Source organism: Macaca mulatta, chromosome 10, assembly GCF_049350105.2.
Source record: "Macaca mulatta isolate MMU2019108-1 chromosome 10, T2T-MMU8v2.0, whole genome shotgun sequence".
NCBI classification, from domain to species: Eukaryota; Metazoa; Chordata; class Mammalia; order Primates; family Cercopithecidae; genus Macaca; species Macaca mulatta.
Window position 1 is genome coordinate 12,875,673 of NC_133415.1, and position 20,341 is coordinate 12,896,013.

At 47.3% G+C, this 20,341-nt stretch overlaps 1 protein-coding gene across 3 annotated transcripts in view; it reads left to right on the forward strand.

Annotated features, from left to right (window-relative positions):
• FAM227A (family with sequence similarity 227 member A) overlaps positions 1 to 20,341 on the forward strand; it is a 72,895-nt gene that overhangs the window by 3,937 nt on the left and 48,617 nt on the right. For all 3 annotated transcript variants that reach the window (XM_028827703.2, XM_077949709.1, XM_077949708.1), the window contains exons 2-6: positions 503 to 738; positions 5,438 to 5,520; positions 9,586 to 9,655; positions 10,493 to 10,569; positions 13,458 to 13,604. In XM_028827703.2, the coding sequence (XP_028683536.2) occupies positions 597 to 738; positions 5,438 to 5,520; positions 9,586 to 9,655; positions 10,493 to 10,569; positions 13,458 to 13,604 (519 nt within the window). In that variant the 5' untranslated portion in view covers positions 503 to 596. The remainder of the gene's footprint in view (positions 1 to 502; positions 739 to 5,437; positions 5,521 to 9,585; positions 9,656 to 10,492; positions 10,570 to 13,457; positions 13,605 to 20,341) is intronic.

The window sequence follows — 20,341 nt, forward strand, 5'->3', positions numbered from 1 at the left end:
GGCTAGTTTTCTGAGAGGGAGCAGAAAGCCTCAGGTTGATCAGGAGCCTTGTGCTGAGGAGATGGACCCCTTATTCTAGAACCACAGCATCGGAAAGCTGGAGAGAGCCTTGGGGTCACCTAATCCAAGTCTCTTTTAGAGTTGGGACTCAGAGAAACAAAGAGATCTGATTTCATTTCTAGCTTGGGAACTGACTTGCTGAGTGGTCTGGAGTAGTCTGGAGCCCTGGCCTTTTCTGCATTCTAGTCTCCTTATTTTTAAGACTAGAACAATTTTCATCATGGGGGAGAGGCAGAGGGAGAGTCGGGCATCAGACATTGGAAGAACAAGTCCACATACCTTGAAATCTTCATTTAAGAATGGGCTTCTCAGACGGAACCCTTTCATTCCCGCGCAGGCATGGGACATGTGCTTCGACATCAACCCTACGTAGCTGGTGAACGTGGCTGGGCTCTTCCTCTTGTGTTTTCTGAGCTGGCTCTATGCCGTTTATGATTTCCAGGAGACTGATTAAACAAAGGACAAGACTGGAGTGGGAAATGAGAGGCTCTTAAAAGTGGAAGATTTTTGTTTGTCCATTTACAAGAAATTGGACAATGGATCACTTCAGGAAGATGGAGGTCATCAACCTCACCGCCCTACCGATGATACCAGTGGATGAGCACCTGGCTGTCTCGCTTGTCGCACGGGATACAATGGTGAAGACTGTGAGGAAGGAGTTAGAGAACAATCCACCCTGTATCCTTCTGGTGGTGTTGCCTACAATCAGACCAAATACACCTAACTTGAGTCATGCTACAGAGATCTAATCAGTGCTCAGGTCTATAATGCACATTACTTATTAGTTTGTCCCTTATACATTCATTTTTTTTCTTTTCTTTCTTCGTCTTTTTTTTTTTTTTTTTGTGAGATAGAGTTTCACACTGTTACTCAGGCTGGAGTGCAGTGACACAATCTCGGCTCACTGCAACCTCTACCTCCCAGGTTCAAGCAGTTCTCCTGCCTCAGCCTCCTGAGTAGCTGGAATTACAGGTGCCTGCCACCACACCTGGCTAATATTTTATATTTTTAATAGAGATGGGGTTTCACCATGTTGGCCAGGCTGGTCTTGAACCCCTGACCTCAAATGATCCACCTGCCTCGGCCTCCCAAAGTGCTGGGATCACAGGCATGAGCCACCACGCCTGGCCAGATACATTTTTTTCAGTTACTTAAATGCTACCTATCCTCTAAAAGAATTTGAGACTGTGAAGGATTGTTTGACTCCAGTATTTTTACTAATATAATCAGAAAGAGCCCGAAAGGAAGAAGTTCTGGAAGTATTTGTTGAAAGAATGGGGAAGAAGATTTTAAAAGCTAATTTTATTATTTTTTTATTATTATTATTATTTTTTTGAGATGGAATCTCACTCTGTCACCCAGGCTGGAGTGCAATGGCGCAATCTCAGCTCACTGCAAGCTCCACCTTCTGGGTTTACGCCATTCTCCTGCCTCAGCCTCCCTAGTAGCTGGGACTACAGGTGCCTGCCACCATGCCCGGCTAATTTTTTTGCATTTTTAGTAGAGACAGGGTTTCACCGTGTTAGCCAGGATGGTCTCGATCTCCTGACCTCGTGATCCGCCCTCCTTGGCCTCCCAAAGTGCTGGGATTACAGGCGTGAGCCACCGCACCCGGCCTAAAAGTTAATTTTAAAAAATGGTTGCTTTGTTTCCCTTCGACCTCCCAAAGAATTATAGATGTTATTGATAGCAACTAAGAAGTTGTGGTGCAACCCTCCACCCTCAGACAGATGAGCATGAAACCCAGCTTTTTCTTTTTCTTTTTTTTTTTTTTTTTTTGAGACGGGGTCTCACTCTGTTGCCCAGGCTGGAGTGCAGTAGCGCAGCCTCGACTCCCCGCAACCTCTGCCTCCCAGGTTCAAGGGATTCTTCTGCCTCAGACCCCAGAGTAGCCGAGATTATAGGCACCCGCCACCATGTCTGGCTTATTTTTGTATTTTTGGTAGAGATGGGGTTTCACCATGTTTGTCAGGCTGGTCTCAACCTGACCTCAGGTGATCTACCCTCCTCAGCCTCCCAAAGTGCTGGGATTACAGGCGTGAGCCACCACGCCCAACCTTTAGCCCATTTTTAAATCAGGTTATTTTCTTATTGTGGAGTTAAGAGTTCTTTGGATATTTTGTTTGCTTGGGTTTGTTTGTTTGTTTGTTTGTTTTTGAGACATAGTCTTACTCTGTCGCCCAGGCTGGAGTGCAGTGGCACGATCTCGGCTCACTGCCATCTCTACCTCTCGGGTTCAAGCGATTCTCCTGCCTCAGCCTCCCAAGTAGCTGGGATTACAGGCGCCTGCCACCACGCCCGGCTAATTTTGTATTTTTAGAAGAGACAGGATTTCTCCATGTTGGTCAGGTTGGTCTCGAACTCCTGACCTCAGGTGATCTGCCCACCTCGTCCTCCCAAAGTGCTGGGATTACAGGCATGAGCCACTGTGCCCGGCCTTTTTTTTTTTTTTTTTTAATCAGGTTGACCTTGACTCTTCTCACCTGCCAGCCCTTCTCCCTGGCCCCAAATCTGCTCCTTCTGGCATCATCCAGGCTCTACCAGCATCTTATACTTGCCCTGGCCCTGTCTTCGTTCATCCTCGTCTCGCTTCTGACCCTGAGTTGTATTCCAGGGTCACAGAACTCCATCTCTGGAGGACCTTACAGCTTGTCCAGCAAATAACCCTCTCAGGCTGGAAATAACCCCAGGTCTTTCCATCTCCTGTGGAACTCATTTACCTTCAAGCCATGCTGCCAGCCCAGCTGCAGGTACCGCTCTGCCCCCCTCACCTTCCGTGCCTCTCAGAAGCCCTTCTTAAGATGAGGCAAAGTGTCATCCCATCACAATTTGCTTCAGGGTTTCACTTTGCAGGGCTGCTTTCTAATGTCCCCGCTTTCTTCTTAATCCCACACCTAACAAGTCCATTTCACCTACTGTGATTTGTCATGTCCCTTTTTGGTGTCTTCCTTTTTCAAGTATCCTCCGATTTGTAAGAACACTCGAGGGTAATGGAAGTAAGAGTGAACCTTGCTTTATGTGAAGGCAGTGAGGGTGATAGGATTATGGGGGGTTTACAAAGGATATATCCTAGATCAATAGAGGCTAAGACAGAAAGAAATGCAAAAGCTGAGAGGGTAGGAAGAGGGGCCATAGAACTGAACAGATTTTAAGTGATAAGGTCGAGATACCCTTTGACACAGTCATCTGTCACCTGAAAATCTCTCATAAAGAAATATTCTAAAATATGGAAACAGCTCTCTATGTGACATCACACGTGCATCACAGCATTCTTTATTTTTCATTTTCTGTTTTTTGTTTTTTGTTTGTTGTTGTTGTTGTTTTGTCATTCAGGCTGGAGTGCAGTGGCATGATCTCAGCTCACTGCAACCTCCACCTCCCGGGTTCAAGCAATTCTCCTGCCTCAGCCTCCCAAGTAGCTGGGACTATAGGCGTGTGCCACCACGCCCGGCTAATTTTTGTATTTTTAGAAGAGACGGTATTTCACCATGTTGGCCAGGCTGGTCTCAAACTCCTGACCTCGAGTGATCCACCCGCTCAGCCTCCCAAAGTTCTGAGATTACAGGCATGAGCCACCGAGCCTGGCACACAGCATTGTTTTGTTTTATTTTATTTATTTTTGAGATGGAGTCTCACACTGTTGCATGGGCTGGAGTGCCGTGGCACGATCTTGGCTCACTGCAACCTTCACCTCCTAGGTTCAAGCGATTCTCCTGCCTCAGCCTCCCAAATAGCTGGGATTACAGGCACCCGCTACCACACCCAGCTAATTTTTTTTATTTTTAGTAGAGACAGGGTTTCACTATGCTGACAAGGCTGGTCTCAAACTCCTGACCTCGTGATCTGCCCGCCTCGGCCTCTCAAAGTGCTGGGATTACAGGAGTCAGCCACCATGCCAGCCGGCATTATTTATAATTGCCAAAAAGTGTAAATAACTTAAACTTTTAATATCCAAGGAACAGTTAAGTATATTAAGGTGTATCGTCTACATGGATTAGTATAATGTCATTTAAAATGCTTATCATGAAGATCCTTTAGCCAAAGGGAAAATACTCATAATAATGAATGGAAGAGTGGCCGGGCGTGGTGGCTCACGCCTGTAATCCCAGCACTTTGGGAGGCCGAGGCGGGCGGATCATCTGAGGTCAGGAGTTTGAGACCAACCTGGCCAGCATGGGGAAACCCTGTCTCCATTAAAAACACAAAAATTAGCCAGGCGTGATGGTAGGCGCCTGTAATCCCAGCTACTCAGGAGGCTGAGGCAGGAGAATCACTTGAACCCAGGAGGCAGAGGTTGCAGTAAGCTGATATCGCAACACTGCACTCCAGCCTGGGTGACAGAGCGAGTGAGACTCCATCTCAAATAATAATAATAATAATAATAATGACTGGAAGAGAAGTCAGAGTAGTAAAACAGGCTTACACTGAGATGATAAATACAGACAAAAATAAGTATGTACGAAATACTAGAAGGAAAGTTCCCAAGTCCTAACAGAGTTGTTAGGATGGTGGCATTATGGATGACTCTTTTTCACTTTTTGTATGTTCCAAGGTGTCTATAATATGGTCAACTCTCATTTATAATTTGCAAAGTATCTCATTTATTTTTTATTTATTTTTTTTTTTTTGAGACGGAGTCTCACGCTGTTGCCCAGGCTGGAGTGCAGTGGCGCGATCTCGGCTCACTGCAAGCTCCGCCTCCCGGGTTCCCGCCATTCTCCTGCCTCAGCCTCCTGAGTAGCTGGGACTACAGGCGCCCGCCACCGCGCCCGGCTAATTTTTTGTATTTTTAGTAGAGACGGGGTTTCACTGTGGTCTCGATCTCCTGACCTTGTGATCCGCCCGCCTCGGCCTCCCAAAGTGCTGGGATTACAGGCTTGAGCCACCGCGCCCGGCCTCAAAGTATCTCATTTAAAACAAGATAAAGAAATATGGGCTGGGTGCTGTGGCTCATGCTGTGATCCCAGCACTTTGGGAGGCTGAGGTGGGTGGATCACTTGAGCCCAGGAGTTTGAGATCAGCCTGGGAAACATGGCGAAACTGCATCTCTACAGGAAATTTTAAAAATAAGTGAGGCATGGTAGTGTGTGTCAGTAGTCCCAGCTACTTGGGAGGCTAAGGTGGGAGGATCGATTGAGCCCAAGAGGTCTGCTGCAGTGAGCCATGATTGCACCACTGCAATCCAGCATGGGCAACAGAGCGAGGCCCTGTCTCAAAAAAAAAAAGGAAGAAAGAAATGTGAAAAATGTGAATGTTTGCAAAAAAAAAATTAAGGAGAGAGGCTGTGTAGACAGGGCTGCCCTTCTCACCAGACAAGCCCTATCCTGTTCTGTGTGTCATCATCACCCTGAGTTTCCTTAGCAGACTCACCTCCCAGCGTGCCTTATTGGCTCTATGCACCAGGTGAACCAAAAGATTGCTGACATAAATCTGCGTACCGAGCCATCAGCCAACAGCCTGGTGAGTTACCTGTGCTGGAGCTGGGACGAAGCTTCTGACAGGGGCGGGCCCTGGGGATCATTAAGGTGTCACAGTGCCCTGGGGCCTCTCCATTTATTTGAAAACGTGTTTACACAATTGAGCACTCAACGTTAATTTTTTAAAAAATGAATGAACTTTTATTTTTTATTTTTTATTTTTTTGAGACAGAATCTCGCTCTGTCGCCAGGCTGGAGTGCAGTGGCGTGATCTCGGTTCACGGCAACCTCCGCCTCCTGGGTTCAAGCAATTTTCCTGCTTCAGCCTCCCGAGCAGCTGGGACTACAGGTGCCTGCCACCACGCCTGGCTAATTTTTGTATTTTTTAGTAGAGATGGGGTTTCACCATGTTGGCCACGATGGTCTCGATCTCTTGACCTCAAGTGATCTGCCCACCTCGGCCTCCCAAACTGCTGGGATTACAGGCATGAGCCACCATGCCCAACCTCTTTGAATATTTTGGATATTTTGGATAACAGCCTTTTGTTGAATTTTTTTTTGCAGATATTTTCTCCTAGTATGTGACTTGTCACTTCATTCTCTTGACAGTGTCTTTTCACAGAGCAGAAATTTGCAATTTTACGAAATTTAGCTTATCAATTCCTTCATGGATTGTACCTTCTGTGTCATATCTAAAAAGTCATGACCAAACCCAAGGTCACCTAGGTTTTCTCCTGTTGTCTTCTGGAAGTTTTATAGTTTTATGTTTACATTTGATTTTGATCCATTTTGAGTTCATTTGTGTGATCGCTGTAGTTTTTACCTCTCAGGGTGTCTACACTGAGCCTCCAGAATTCATTTATGACAGTTTTGGCTTTGCTACTGGTTCCCATGGAGGTTTCTGCCCATGGGTTTATCCTCCTGCCGGTTGTGATTCTCTGTATCTACCTGCCTGTCTTCAGTTTTCAGGCAGTAGTTTGCCCTGTGACCTCACTTCTCTGATAGATATAAGAGTTGTTAATTTTTCAGTTTATTCACCTTTACTTGTTATAGGGACGGAATGGTGACTTACGAGATCCTTACGTGTGGACCTGAAATGAGAAGTCTGAAGGTTAATTTTGGTACATTTTTATTGGGGAAAAAATACAAACCCTTCAATAATTCTCAAACACACCCACACACACACGCACACACACACACATATCTTTTTGAGAGGCAGGAGTGCTAAATGTTAAGCAAGTAGCTGTTGTGTAGCACAGCTCCCACAAGATGGAAGAACATGGGCATGAATCATCTGTAAGTGTCTTTTTGGCTATTTTGGATTTTGGCAATGGTGTATATTTGTTTCTTATTTTTAACTGCACTTAAGAAATCTGAGGCATAAATCTAAAGATCTCTAACATATGGAGATAGAGATTTAAAAATGAGGACAACAAAGAAATGTCAGCCAACCAACAGGTCGCTACTGAAGACCTGCTCCTGGATGGTGCTGGGTACGTTGTTTTGGGGTCAGTTTCCCATGCTGCTCAGACTGGATGGTCCCTTACAGCTCACTTGCTTATAGTGGTGTGAGGCAGAGGATTACAATGATGAAGATTTACTCTTTGAGAGATCCAGTGAGCTGCAGGCGAGTTCGCCCACAGGTTTTTCTTTTCTTTCTTTTTTTTTTCTTTTTTTTTTTCTTTTTGAGACGGAGTCTTGCTCTGTCGCCCAGGCTGGAGTGCAGTGTCACAATCTCGGCGCACTGCAAGCTCCGCCTCCCGGGTTCCCGCCATTCTCCTGCCTCAACCTCCCAAGTAGCTGGGACTACAGGCGCCCGCCACCACGCCCAGCTAATTTTTTGCATTTTTAGTAGAGATGGGGTTTCACCATGTTGGCCAGGATGGTGTCAATCTCCTGACCTCGTCATCTGCCCACCTCGGCCTCCCAAACTGCTGGGATTACAGGCGTGAGCCACCGCGCCCGGCTCTTTTTTTTTTTTTTTTTTTGAGATGGAGTTTCACTCTTGTCGCCCAGGCTGTAGTGCAATGGTGTGATCTCGGCCCACAGTAACCTCCGCCTCCCGGGTTCAAGCAATTCTCCTGCCTTAGCCTCCCGAGTAGTGGGATTATAGGCACGTGCCACCACGCCCGGCTAATTTTTTATTCAGGAGCCACTATAAATGCATTAAAAATTCAGGACACAATGCAGATCTAGGAAATAAGCATCTCTAATGTGAAGGCCGGGGAATCTGTGTATTTGAATACTTCCCCGAAATGCTGGTCATTGGTCCGGTTTGGGAGTTGCCTTCCTGGAGAATGGCGCTACTTGTAGGCCCTGAAGTCATCTCAAAGGTAAACTCAGCCTAATGCTGGTCTTATCATCTTTCCTCCAAAACTTGCTCTTCTTTCAACATTCAACTATCCTTTCTCCCCTCTTTCTGTGCAAATCTTATCCATCCTTCCAGGCCATACAGTGTCTGCTACAATGACATTGGTAAAGATCAGAGGTATTGCTATATTGCTACAGTGACTCATACCCATCCAATTCATTCCTCATGCCTTAAACTTCAGCTGACTTAATTGGAGCAACAATGTTAATACATAGACTAACGCCTGTGATGGCACCCCAACCCCTGGCACACACATACAGACACCCCTGCACACATGCCCAGTACCTTTCACTCATGCAGACCAGGGAGGGCCCATGCGAGGGAAAGATGGGGGAGGCCTGGAGAGGTATTTCCCAGTTATCAAGCTGGGGAAAGTCGGAGCCTGATGCCACCAACACTCATGTCCGCCTCTTCTGGACATTTGGCTGTGACTGCTCTGGCCCACATTGACCTCACTTTTTTGATTCATAATCACTGCAGTTTAGCATTTAATTGTTCCATGAGTGCTGATTTGGCTCTCCAAATAGAGTGTAAGTCCCTTGAGGGCAAAAACACAGACTCATAGTTGTTCGTTAACTTTGTTACCCAAGCTCATTGCTGGACTCTTGGTTGACAGTCAATGCAACTTGGGTCACTAGCATTCATTTTTCTTTCTTGCTTTTCAGAGGGTAGGAGGATGGGGGTGGGGAGGAGTCAGAGGTGAAGAGAAGTCTCTCTTGAGAGGTCAAAGGTAGATAATAGATACCCCTTATTGAGCAGCTCCTATCTGATAGCCTCTTTGCCAGTGTTTTAAAATACATTAAACACTTTATTTTTGACCGTTATAAGAACTCTGGAAGAGCCTGGGCTCAGTGGCTCACACTTGTAATCCCAGAACTTTGGGAGGCCAAGGCGGGTGAATCACAAGGTCAAGAGATCGAGACCATCCTGGCTAACACTGGTGAAACACTGTCTCTACTAAAAATACAAAAAATTAGCCGGGCGCGGTGGCGGGCACCTGCAGTCCCAGCAACTCAGGAGGCTGAGGCAGGAGAATGGCGTGAATCCGGGAGGCGGAGCTTGCAGTGAGCTGAGATCGCGCCACTGCACTCCAGCCTGCGTGACAGAGCAAGACTCTGTCTCAAAAAAAAAAAAAAGGAAAAAAGAAATTCATCACTGGAGACTGGATAAAGGTTGGGGCAATTGCTGGAGCCTTGCGTGCAGAATCACACCTGCTTCAAAGATCCATTGCTGTGCTACAAACCACCCCACCTTAAAGCTTACCATAAGGTGTATTGTTCAGGCTTCTGTGGATCAGGACTCAGATGGCCTGTCCACTGGATGAGCCAGCGGCTGGCTCACTCGTATAGCCACAGTCAGAAGGTGGCCAGGTGGGCTGGACGGTACCCAATGGTCTTACTTGCCCTGGAAGATAGATATTATTAGATATTAATTAGATATTATTATCTCCCTTTTACAAAGAGATTAAACAATCGCTTGTTTCATTTCTAATTCCTGCTCTAAATCACATACTCCTAGAAGAAGGGGCAGCATGAGACAGTGGGGATACTCTGGGGGATGATGTCAGTGACATTGAGGCCACCAGGACCTACCACCTGGAGAAAGACAAGGCACTGGCCACAAACTTTGCTCCAGATCTTTTGTGTACCAACGAGAGAAAAGGCCCAGTCCCTAACCCCACCCTTCTCCAGGATTTGCATTAATCCCTAATGCCCCTCTTTTTCTTGGTTTTTGAAGGCAATTGAGAGATTTGAGTTGGAGAAGAAGGCTTTAAGAGAGAAAACTCGCAGCAGTCCAGGAGACAAAGGCAAAAACCTTTCCCTTAGCCTTGATGCTGTTTTCATGGGGTTTGTTTTTTTTTTTAGTATCTAAAATGCAACTGAGTAGGAATCCCAAGTTTCAGATGAGGATGTTTCTATCTTCTGAAGGAGCCTTAAACCTGACTTTTTGACATTGGGCAAGGAAGGAGGGAGGGACAGTACCATTTAGAGACCACCTACATGTGACACCAGGTGCTTTTATCCACATTCCCTTGTTTTTTTTTTATTTTTTGTTTTTTGAGCTGGAGCCTCACTCTGTCACCCAGGCTGGAATGCAGTGGTGTAATCTCGGCTCACTGCAACCTCCGCCTCCCGGGTTGAAGCAATTTTCCTGCCTCAGCCTCCTGAGTAGCTGGGATTACAGGGGCTCGCCACCGTGCCCAGCTAATTTTTGTATTTTAGTAGAGACGGGTTTCACCATGTTGGCCAGGCTGGTCTCTAACTCCTGGCCTCAAGTGATCCGCCCACCTCAGCCTCCCAAAGTGCTGGGATTACAGGTGTGAGCCACTACACCCGGTCCCTTGTTAAATTTTTATAACACCTGGGAGGTAGGTGCCATTTAATATATTTTATAAACGAGGAAATAGCCTTGGAGGGAGGGGAGTAACTTACCTAAAGTCACAGTCTGTCTGCTCCTCCTTGCTGCTTCTCTGGATCAAGTGGTCTAATCAGATAAGTCAGCAACACAGTTGGGATCTATGAGACTAGTAGTGGGAGCGTCCTCTGGCAGCTCAGGTGGAAGGAAAAAGCACAGCTGTAAGCACTGCACAGCTGTGGACAGACCCTGTGGTTTCTCATTTATCTCTTTCTCCATTTTTCTGCAGTCAAGAGACAAAGAAAATCTCAGTATTCCTGCAAAGGCTCAGAACTGAGACATGCCAGATCTTCTGTTATAAAAAGGGTAAGGGATCTACTGCTGGGTCTGTTTCTGACTGGCTTCTGCTAGGTATGAAATAAAGATTTTATTCCTAGGGAGGAGAATACTTGGTGCCTGGGTAGTGATTATGAAGGAAAATCACAGAGTTCCTAAATTTAGAATTTCTCATAACACCCTCAAAAGGGCAGAGCTGACCCCAGCCTCAGAATAGGGAGTGTGACAGAGGTCATGTGTCTGCTTATTTTTAGATCTTAGAAGGTGTCTCCGCTCAGAGATGTTCAGGTCTAATCCAGAGCCACAGTGCCACGCAGCTCCAAGGGGCTGTCCACACTGCAGGCCCCTGTGCGACTCTTCTGAGTCACACCCCATGCTAGTTGTGCCACTGCAGACTTACTGTGGATACCTCAGGAAGCTGAGATTCAGGAGCAGTAAGGTGACTTGTCACAGGGTCATGCAGCTCACTGATGGCAAGCCCCACTTCCTGCTCAGTCCTCTGACTTGAGACAGGCTCTCTCCACTGCCTCCCCTGCAGCGATCTGGCCCCACTGCACAGCCCCCCAGTTCAGATCCTCCTTGGCTTCTTTTTTTCTTTTTTCTTTTTTTTTTTTTTTTGAGATGGGGTCTCTCTGTCACCCAGGCTGAAGGGCTGGAGTGCAGTGGCACGATCTCAGCTCACTGCAACCTCTGCCCCCAGGGTTCGAGTGATTCTCCTGCCTCGGCCTCCCAAGTAGCTGGGATTACAGACATGCATCACCATACCTGGCTAACTTTGCATTTTTAGTGGAGATGGGGTTTCACCATGTTGGCCAGGCTGGTCTCGAACTCTTGACCTCAGGTGATCTGTCCAGCCCAGCCTCCGAGAGTGCTGCGATTACAGGCATGAACCACCGTGCCCGGCCCTTAGCTTGTTCTTTACACCGCCTAGGTCTTAAGTATCCAAACCTTTAAATGCTGGGGAATCTGAAACAGTATGTTGTTCATATCCTTCTTACACCTTTTGGCCTAGGAAATTCCAAAGCAGCACAAGGCCTAAGGGGGATGTGAGTCTGCATTGGAGCTGACATACAATCCATTGACGGTGGCTGAGCTAAGTGTCCTGCAAAGGTGGCTCAGCCAGCACATGGCAGAGCTGCCACCTGACTCCAGTCATCTGACCCAGAGTCAGTGCCGCAAATCATTAACTGTTCTTCCATTGTCCATGGCCAGAGCCCAGTTAGGAAGTCATCTGGGCCATCTAGATGTTTCAGTGGGCTCCTTTGGGTGTCAGAAGTTTCCTCTTTTACATATTTTTACATTTTTTATAGTTATCATGTTTTAGTTTTATCCTAAAAATCATCTAATGGTATATATTAACCACAAAGATAGTAATATCCAATATTAGCATTTTAAGAAATTCACACTAAATAAATAACCCCAGAGGAAGGGGAACGACATGCTCCAAGCTACTGATCATATTAATAGTAACCAAAAGTAATCAGTGAGTAGTTAATTAAATTATAGCACATAGTAACATGATATATCATCGTTGTTTTTTTTTTTTTTTTTTTTGAGACGGAGTCTTGCTCTGTCACCCAGGCTGGAGTACAGTGGCGCTATCTCTGCTCACTGCAAGCTCCTCCTCCCGGGTTCACGCCATTCTCCTGCCTCAGTCTCCCAAGTAGCTGGGACTACAGGTGCCTGCCACCACACCCGGCTAATTTTTTTTGTATTTTTAGTAGAGATGGGGTTTCACCATGTTGGCCAGGATGGTCTCGATCTCCTGACCTCGTGATCCACCCACCTCGGCCACCCAAAGTGCTAGGATTACAGGTGTGAGCCACCGCATCCGGCCGATATATCATCTTAAATGATAATTTTGAAGACAACGTAACTACATGAAAATCTAAAGTAAAGTAGATAAAGCGGGATATAAATATCATATACATATATATTTGACTTCTTAGAGCTATCAAAGTCAGCCAGACAAATCATATATAAATCATATTACGATTGAAGTTACATATTTGTGTTTGTATACATTTGCTCAAAGTCTATAAGGGAAAACAGAAATAACGTAGACAGCACTTTGGGAGGCCGAGGTGGGCAGATCAGCTGAGGTCAAGAGTTCAAGACCAGCCTGGCCAACATGGTGAAACCCCATCTCTACTAAAAATACAAAAAATTAGCTGGGTGTGGTGGCGGGCGCCTGTAATCCCAGCTGCTCAGGAGGCTGAGGTAGGAGAATTGCTTGAACCAGGAGGCAGAGGTTGCAGTGAGCCGAGATCACGCACTGCACTCCAGTCTGGACAACAAGAGCAAAACTTCTCACAAAAAAAGAAAGAAAGAAAGAGAGGGAGGGAGGGAGGGAGGAAGGAAGGAAGGAAGGAAGGAAGGAAGGAAGGAAGGAAGGAAGGAAGGAAGGCAGGCAGGCAGGCAGGCTGGCTGTAGATAGGAGTTTGGAAGGGGTCCTAGGATCCTAAACGCCCCTCATTTTCTCATTCTATAAGATTGTTTTTTTTGTTTTTGTTTTTGTTTTTTTTTTTTGAGGCGGAGTCTCGCTCTGTCGCCCAGGCTGGAGTGCAGTGGCCGGATCTCAGCTCACTGCAAGCTCCACCTCCCGGGTTCACGCCATTCTCCTGCCTCAGACTCCCGAGTAGCTGGGACTATAGGCACCCGCCACCTCGCCCGCCTAGTTTTTTGTATTTTTTAGTAGAGACGGGGTTTCACTGTGTTAGCCAGGATGGTCTCGATCTCCTGACCTCGTGATCCGCCCGTCTCGGCCTCCCAAAGTGCTGGGATTACAGGCTTGAGCCACCGCGCCCGGCCTCTATAAGATTGTTATATTGTCTTCATAATAAAGAGGGGAAGCTAGCCTATTGTTTCAAACTGTCAAAATGTGACCCTCATTTTCATATTCTGCTCTTTTGCTTCAGAAAACAGCAGATAAAAATCTGCTGGCGGAGCTGTACCAGTATCCCTACTTTAACAGCTCCAAGCCAAACAAGCTTCCGAATGGAGTCAACTTCTGTGACATGGTGGGCAATGTGATCCGGGCTGAGAGAGACTGCTTTAGTGGCAAGGTAAGGAAAAAGCAGTGCCTGCCCTGACTTTACCACCCCATGGGGCAAATGCAGCTATCACCCTTTCACACCCCAAGAGAAACTGAGGAACTCACCTAGGGCCACAGGCAGGCAGGTGTCTGAGCTGAGCTAGGAACCCCAGCCCAACCTCACTACAAAACCTAGATTCCTTCTACCAGAGCAACAGTGTTCAGACTGTTTTAATCACATATCCTACTGGTGTGCAATTTTTATCATAAACCCTCATTGAAATGTGTCTGTTTATAAATTACATACTTATTCTGTTGCCAATCACCACAAAGGATATTAGTATGCTTAATCTCTCTTTCTTTTTTTTTCTTTTCTTTTCTGTTTCCTTCTTCCTTCCCTCCTTCTTTCTTTCTTTCTTTCTCTTCCTTCCTTTCTTTCTTTCTCTTTCCTTTCTTTTTCTTTCTTTCTTTCTTTCTCATTCCTTTCTCTTTCTTTCTTTCTTTTTCCTTCGTTCCTTCCTTCCTTCCTTCCTTCCTTCCTTCCTCTCTCTCTCTTTCTTTCTTTCTTTTTCTTTCTTACTTTTTGGAGACAGGGTCTCCCTCTGTCACCCAGGCTGGAATGCAGTAGCACTGTCATAGCTCACTGCAGCCTCAAACCCCCAGACTCAGTGATCCTCCCGCCTCAACCTCCTGAGTAGCATGCACCACCACACTGGTTAGTTTTTTAAAAAAATTTTTGTAGAGGCAAGGTCTTGCTAGGTTGCCCAGGTTAGTCTCAACTCCAGGGCTCAAGCCATCTTCCCCTCCCCATCCTTGGCCTCACAAAGTGCTGGGATTACAGGTGTGAGCCACCACGCCCAGTCAATTGCTTTTCTTTCTTATGTAGATGTTAGTTAGAATATTCTCTTCTCAAGCCCCTGGGGGTGAGTATGCCTCCTTGCAGAGCCGCGCACTAGAGCACCCTGGGTTCCTTGTGAAGAAAGGAAGGAAGTATTCTAAGGCCTAGAGGAACCTGTTTGCTCAGGCGGCACAAACACTGGCAGCTCTGGAGATGGGGGATGATTGTAGGGAGGTCTTGGAGAAGGGAAGAAGCCCAGAAAATGGTCTCGGCCGCTGTACAGCTGTGCCTCATGGCTCTTCATCATCACACAACTCTGGTGTCCCCAAAGCAGCTCTGATCATTGTCCTCTGAGCTCCTAGGCAGTCACCCCACCATTCCTGAGACCCAGCATCTCAGTCTCTTCTACCTGTAGTTCTCACTGCTGCTTTGAGCCACACCCCCATCTCTCTATCTCTGTCTCCCTCTCCTTCTCATCATGCCCTTCCCTACTCTCTAATTTTTTTTTTTTTTTTTTTTGAGACAGCATCTCGCCCTGTCACCAGGCTGGATGGAGTGCAGTGGTGCGATCTGCAACCTCCGACTCCCTGGTTCGAGCAATTCCCCTGCTTCAGCCTCTTGAGTAGCTGGGATTACAGGCATGTGCCACCACGCCCAGCTAATTTGTGTATTTTTAGTAGAGACAGGGTTTCACCATGTTGGCCAGACTGGTCTCGATCTCCTGACCTCGTGATCTGCCTGCCTCAGCCTCCCAAAGTGCTGGGATTACAGGTGTGAGCCACTGCGCCTGGCCCCCTCCTCTCTTCTTCATGGCTTCTTCCTGCTGCCTTCTCTCGGGGCTATGTCGGTCCCATCTGTTTCTTGCATTCTGACTTCCTAAGAGAGATGATCTGTTTGGGCCAGTCACTGCCCAGAATGACAGTGCTGTTTGCTGGCATGGCCTGCAGTCCGTCAGTGGAAGGGGCGCTGGTCTCTGGGCCTGGCAGCGGCGGCCCAGGTGTCGGGTACCTGATTCCCTTTGCTCCTGCTTTCCTCAGGGGAGAGGCAGTAGGAGGGATGGGTGCTCAGAGCATCAGGTTCCCTACAGGACAGTGTACAAAGATGCTCACCACCATGTTCATTACAATAGCAAGGAAGTGGAAAGCAGTACATCTGGGTGGTTAAGTGCCTCTCTGACCTCTAATTTCTTCTCCTGTGAAATGGGAATAAAAACAGTCTCTACCTTGAGGTGTTATTGTGAAATAAATAAGATAATGCATAGAAAGGTGTCTAGCACAGTGCTAGAAGTCATCAATTCTAAGAAAATGGTAGTTTGTATGATTAGTGTTATTAGAAACAATTTAATGGTCAATAATAGAGGAATAGCATGGTCATCTTTGCCATCTATATCATGGACCGTGTAGCCATGATAAAATGTGATGATAAAAGTGGGTGTTTATAAAAGAGTGTATTTTAACATGCCATGCTGTGATGTTGAATGAAAAGTATCAGCATGTAAAACTCTCTACAATTCAATCTTTTTTTTTTTTTGAGACAGAGTCTTCCTCTGTTGCCCAGGCTGGAGTGCAGTGGCGCCATCTTGGCTCACTGCAAGCTCCGCCTCCTGGGTTCACGCCATTCTCCTGCCTCAGCCTCCCGAGTAGCTGGGACTACAGGCGTCCGCCACTGCGCCCGGCTAAGTTTTTGTACTTTTTAGTAGAGATGGAGTTTCACCATGTTAGCCAGGATGGTCTCGATCTCCTGACCTCATGATCCCCCTGTCTCGGCCTCCCAAAGTGCTGGGATGATAGGCGTGAGCCACCGCGCCCTGCCAATCTTTTTTTTTTTTTGAGACAGAGTCTTGCTCTGTAGCCCAGGCTGGAGTGCTGCAACCTCCCACTCCTGGGTTCTAGCAATTCTCCTGTCTCAGCCTCCTGAGTAGCTGGGACTACAGATATACAACCACCATGCCTGGCTAATTTTTTGTATTTTTAGTAGAGACAGGGTTTCCCCATGTTGACCAGGCTGGTCTTGAACTCCTGACCTCAAGTGGTCCACCTGCCTCAGCCTCCCAAAGTGCTGGGATTACAGGTGTGAACCACCGCGCCTGGCCAACAATTCAATCTATGTAAGTGCACACATGGGAAAATTTTAGATGAAATACATAGATATTACCACTGGTCTCTGAGTTATAAGGTTATAAGATTATAGGCCGGGCATGGTAGCTCACACCTGTAATCCCAGCACCTTGGGAGGCTGACGTGGTTGGATCACAAGATCAGGAGATCGAGACCATCCTGGCCATCGTGGTGAAACCCTGTCTCTACCAAAAATACAAAAATTAGCCGGGCATGGGGGTGCACGCCTGTAATCCCAGCTACTTGGGAGGCTGAAGCAGGGGAATTGCTTGAACCCTGGAGGTGGAGGTTGCATTGAGCCAAGATGGCACCACTGCACTCCAGTCTGGGGCTATATCGAGACTCCATCTCAAACAAATAAAAAAAGATTATAAGATTATAGTTGTTTTCCTCCTTTTACGTCTTCTGTTTTCAAGTTGTCTGTAAGAAGCACCTGGAGTTATGCTTCTTGGACCCGCTGTTCCTGCACAGTTTGCCTTGACAGACCGCCTGGGCGCAGCCTGAATGTTCTCAATTCATTTGCAGGGTTGGTGGCCCCCAAGGACAGAGACTGCTATGCTATTTAATGCCCCATTTTTGAGGTCCTATGGGGAATCTTTTCCTTCAAACTTACTACAAATAAAACTGTGCAACTCCCAGAATGCTTTCAGCCTTACAGCTGATACTCTTTCTTGCTTTTCTTTGGCTCCCGGGAAACTCAAAGCAAATTTGTGCCCCGTCTTTGAAAGGACCTTCTTCCACCCTGCTTAGGGGCCATGTCAAACTTTCACTCACCTCCACAAATCCTCTCCTCTGTTACCTCCCCTCACTCTTGGCAGTCAACTTTAGCTCTGCTTTAGAGTCTGGGGGCTGCCACTAACCCTGAGCTCCACAGAGACAAAAGCCCTTCCCATCTTGCCCTATCTGGGAGTGCCGTCTCAGCTCTGTACCAGGCCTTGCCTGGACTTCTTGGAAGAGCTGTCCACACATGCTGGCTTCATGTTCTCATCTCCACTCTCTTCATCCGGCTGCAACCTGGGTTCCCACTCTCACCCACTGCTGAAAGTGTCCCGAGTCAATCATTAGCTTTCACCTTATGGAATCTAAAGATTGTGTTTCTGTTGTTATTAGATAACCTCTGTAGAACTGACCCAGAGGACGACTGCCTACATTCTGAAATTCTTTCCCCTTTGGTTTTGGTGGGTCATTGTCCCTCTATGCAAACAGCACTATCTTGGTCTCCCAGGCTCCTTTACCACCCACGTTCTTTGGGACCCCTCCCTCTGCTCTCTGTCTTCTCCCTCTGCACAAACCCTAGGGGTCAGGTGGACCTGGGTCATTGTCTTACTCTCTTTGTGCTCTATCACAGAATACCCGAGGCTGGTAATTTATAAAGAACAGAGATTTATTTCTTTCAGTTCTGGAGGTTCAAGATCAAGGGGCCACATCTGGTGAGGGCCTTCGTGCTATGTTATCCCGTGGTAGAAGATGGAAGGGAGAGAGGCTAGAGAGAGAGGGCGAAAGGACTGAAATTGCTTTTATAACCGACCCACCTCCAGATAACCACATTAATCCATTCGTGAGGGTGGAGCCCTCTAACCCAGTCACCTCTTCTTAGTCCCTTACTTCCAACACTGTTGCACTGAGGATTAAGTTTCTAATATGTGAACTTTGGGGGACACGTTCAGACCATAGCAATCATATTCCCATATGAAACCAATCACTGCTTCAGAATTGTGTCACTTCCTCCAGGGCCTTCACTGTACTCCAGACTCCCATATCCCTCCATCCCTCTGCCTCTGGCCTCAGCGGCCCTCAGGCTCTCATACCCATCCGTTCTGCTTTTCCTCCAGGACTCCCCATCTTGTTGAAAACACAGCTTTCCACCTGGGCATCAGCCAGTCTCCTCTCTTACCCTCATCTCTACCTCTGTGCACTCTTAGGAAGATGTAACTACTGTCTTTCCTGTGTCTCTTCCCCTTCCCACTGGCCACTGTCAAGTTCAGGCCCCACAACTTCCTGTCTGGGTTACTGTGCCTTCTGCCCAGCTTGCTGTCTGCCTTGCAGTTCTAATCCCCTCCAATGCATCTTGTACACTGCCACCAGGGATCTTTCTAGAACACCAGTGTCACAGTGTTCTACCCTGTTGAAAATGTCTCAGCACCAGTGCCGTTTCAACCTCCAGTCCAGTTTCAGAACCGCTCCCAGTCCTGGCACCAGGTGTCTCATAGCCTGGCTCCTGCCTGTTCCTTCACCCCTGCACCCGTTGCTTCCTCTGCACAGAAAGCCCTTGGAGCACCCCACATGTGTCAAGTGCTTCCACAGCCTGGGCACATGCTTTCCCCCTCTCTGAGGAGCTCTCAGCTCTCCCTTCATCCTGCAGTTATTTTCTTACATCGTATTTTGTTTTGACTCAGAAGGCATACGTGCATGTGTGTGACATGAGTATATTGTACACTGCTGAGGATTGGGTTTCTGGTGAACCCATTTCCCAAATAGCGAACATTGTACCGACAAGTTATATTTCAGCCCTCGTCCTCATGATCCTCCCCCTTTTGAGAGTCCCCCATGTCTATTGTTTCCATCTTTATGTCCATGCGTACCCAGTGTTTAGCTCCCACTTGTAAGTGAGAACATGCAGTATTTGGTTTTCTGTTTCTGAGTTAGATCACTTAGGATAGTGCCTCCAGCTCCATCCATGTTGCTGCAAAGGTCACGATATCATTCTTTTTTTATGGCTGCATCATCCAGTTTTTGTTTTGTTTTGTTTTTTTTGAGACAGACTCTCACTCTATCGCCCAGGCAGGAGTGGAGTGGTGTGATCTTGGCTCACTGCAACCTCCGCCTCCCAGGTTCAAGAGATTCTCCTGCCTCAGCCTCTCAAGGGCCTGGGATTATAGATGCGCATCACCACGCCTGGCTAATTTTTGTATTTTTGGTACAGACGGGGTTTCACCACGTTGGCCAGACTGGTCTCGAACTCCTGACCTCAGGTGATCCCCCCGCCTCGGCCTCCCAAAGTGTTGGGATTACAGGCGTGAACCACTGCGTTTGGCCATCCAGTTATTTTTACTCGTAACACTGTCTCGAGACCTGAAGAGCAGATGAGATGCCCTCTCTGGGCTCCACATCCCCCTGGGATGCCTTGTCCGGGGATTCCTATCACACTGTTGTAAACGTCTCTTTATCTGTGAACACCTGGAGGGCAGGGAGTCTACGGCATCATCCTGGGCACCTGTAGGTGCTCAATAAATATTTTTTGAAGAGCTGACATGAAATTCTTTTTGAAAGGAGGGAGGAGTGTGAATGAATAAACAATCAGTAACTAGTATACTCCTGCAAGTGTGTCCTGAATGCCTGGCAGTGTTCTAAGCACATAATAGGAACCACTCATCAAACCTCCACAACAGTCCTTGAGGCGGGGACCGTGACCATCTCCATGTGTTGTGTGAAGAAACGGAGCACAGAGAGGTTCAGTAACTTTACTCAAAGTCACACAGCCAATACGTGAAAGAGCTGGATTTGAATCCAAGCAGTCTGGCACTCAAGTCTGTGCTCTTCATCACTCCACTAGACTGCCAGTCTGAAGAAACACGAGGAAAGGTGAGAAAGACAAAGCAAACAGCAGGGCTCAGAGAGCTCCTTGTGAGTGGATGAGGCTCGTTTATCCATGCGTGTCGATCTTACCTGTGTGGAGGCTGCAGGGGAATGCCACAGGGCCTTTCCCTCTGCATCCTGGAGATGGGAGAACAGGCTCTCTCCAGATGGTAAAGGAGGGGCACCCGTGTGAGTCCGGGACCAGGCTCCTGGCTTGGAACCTCCTGGGCCATGTGA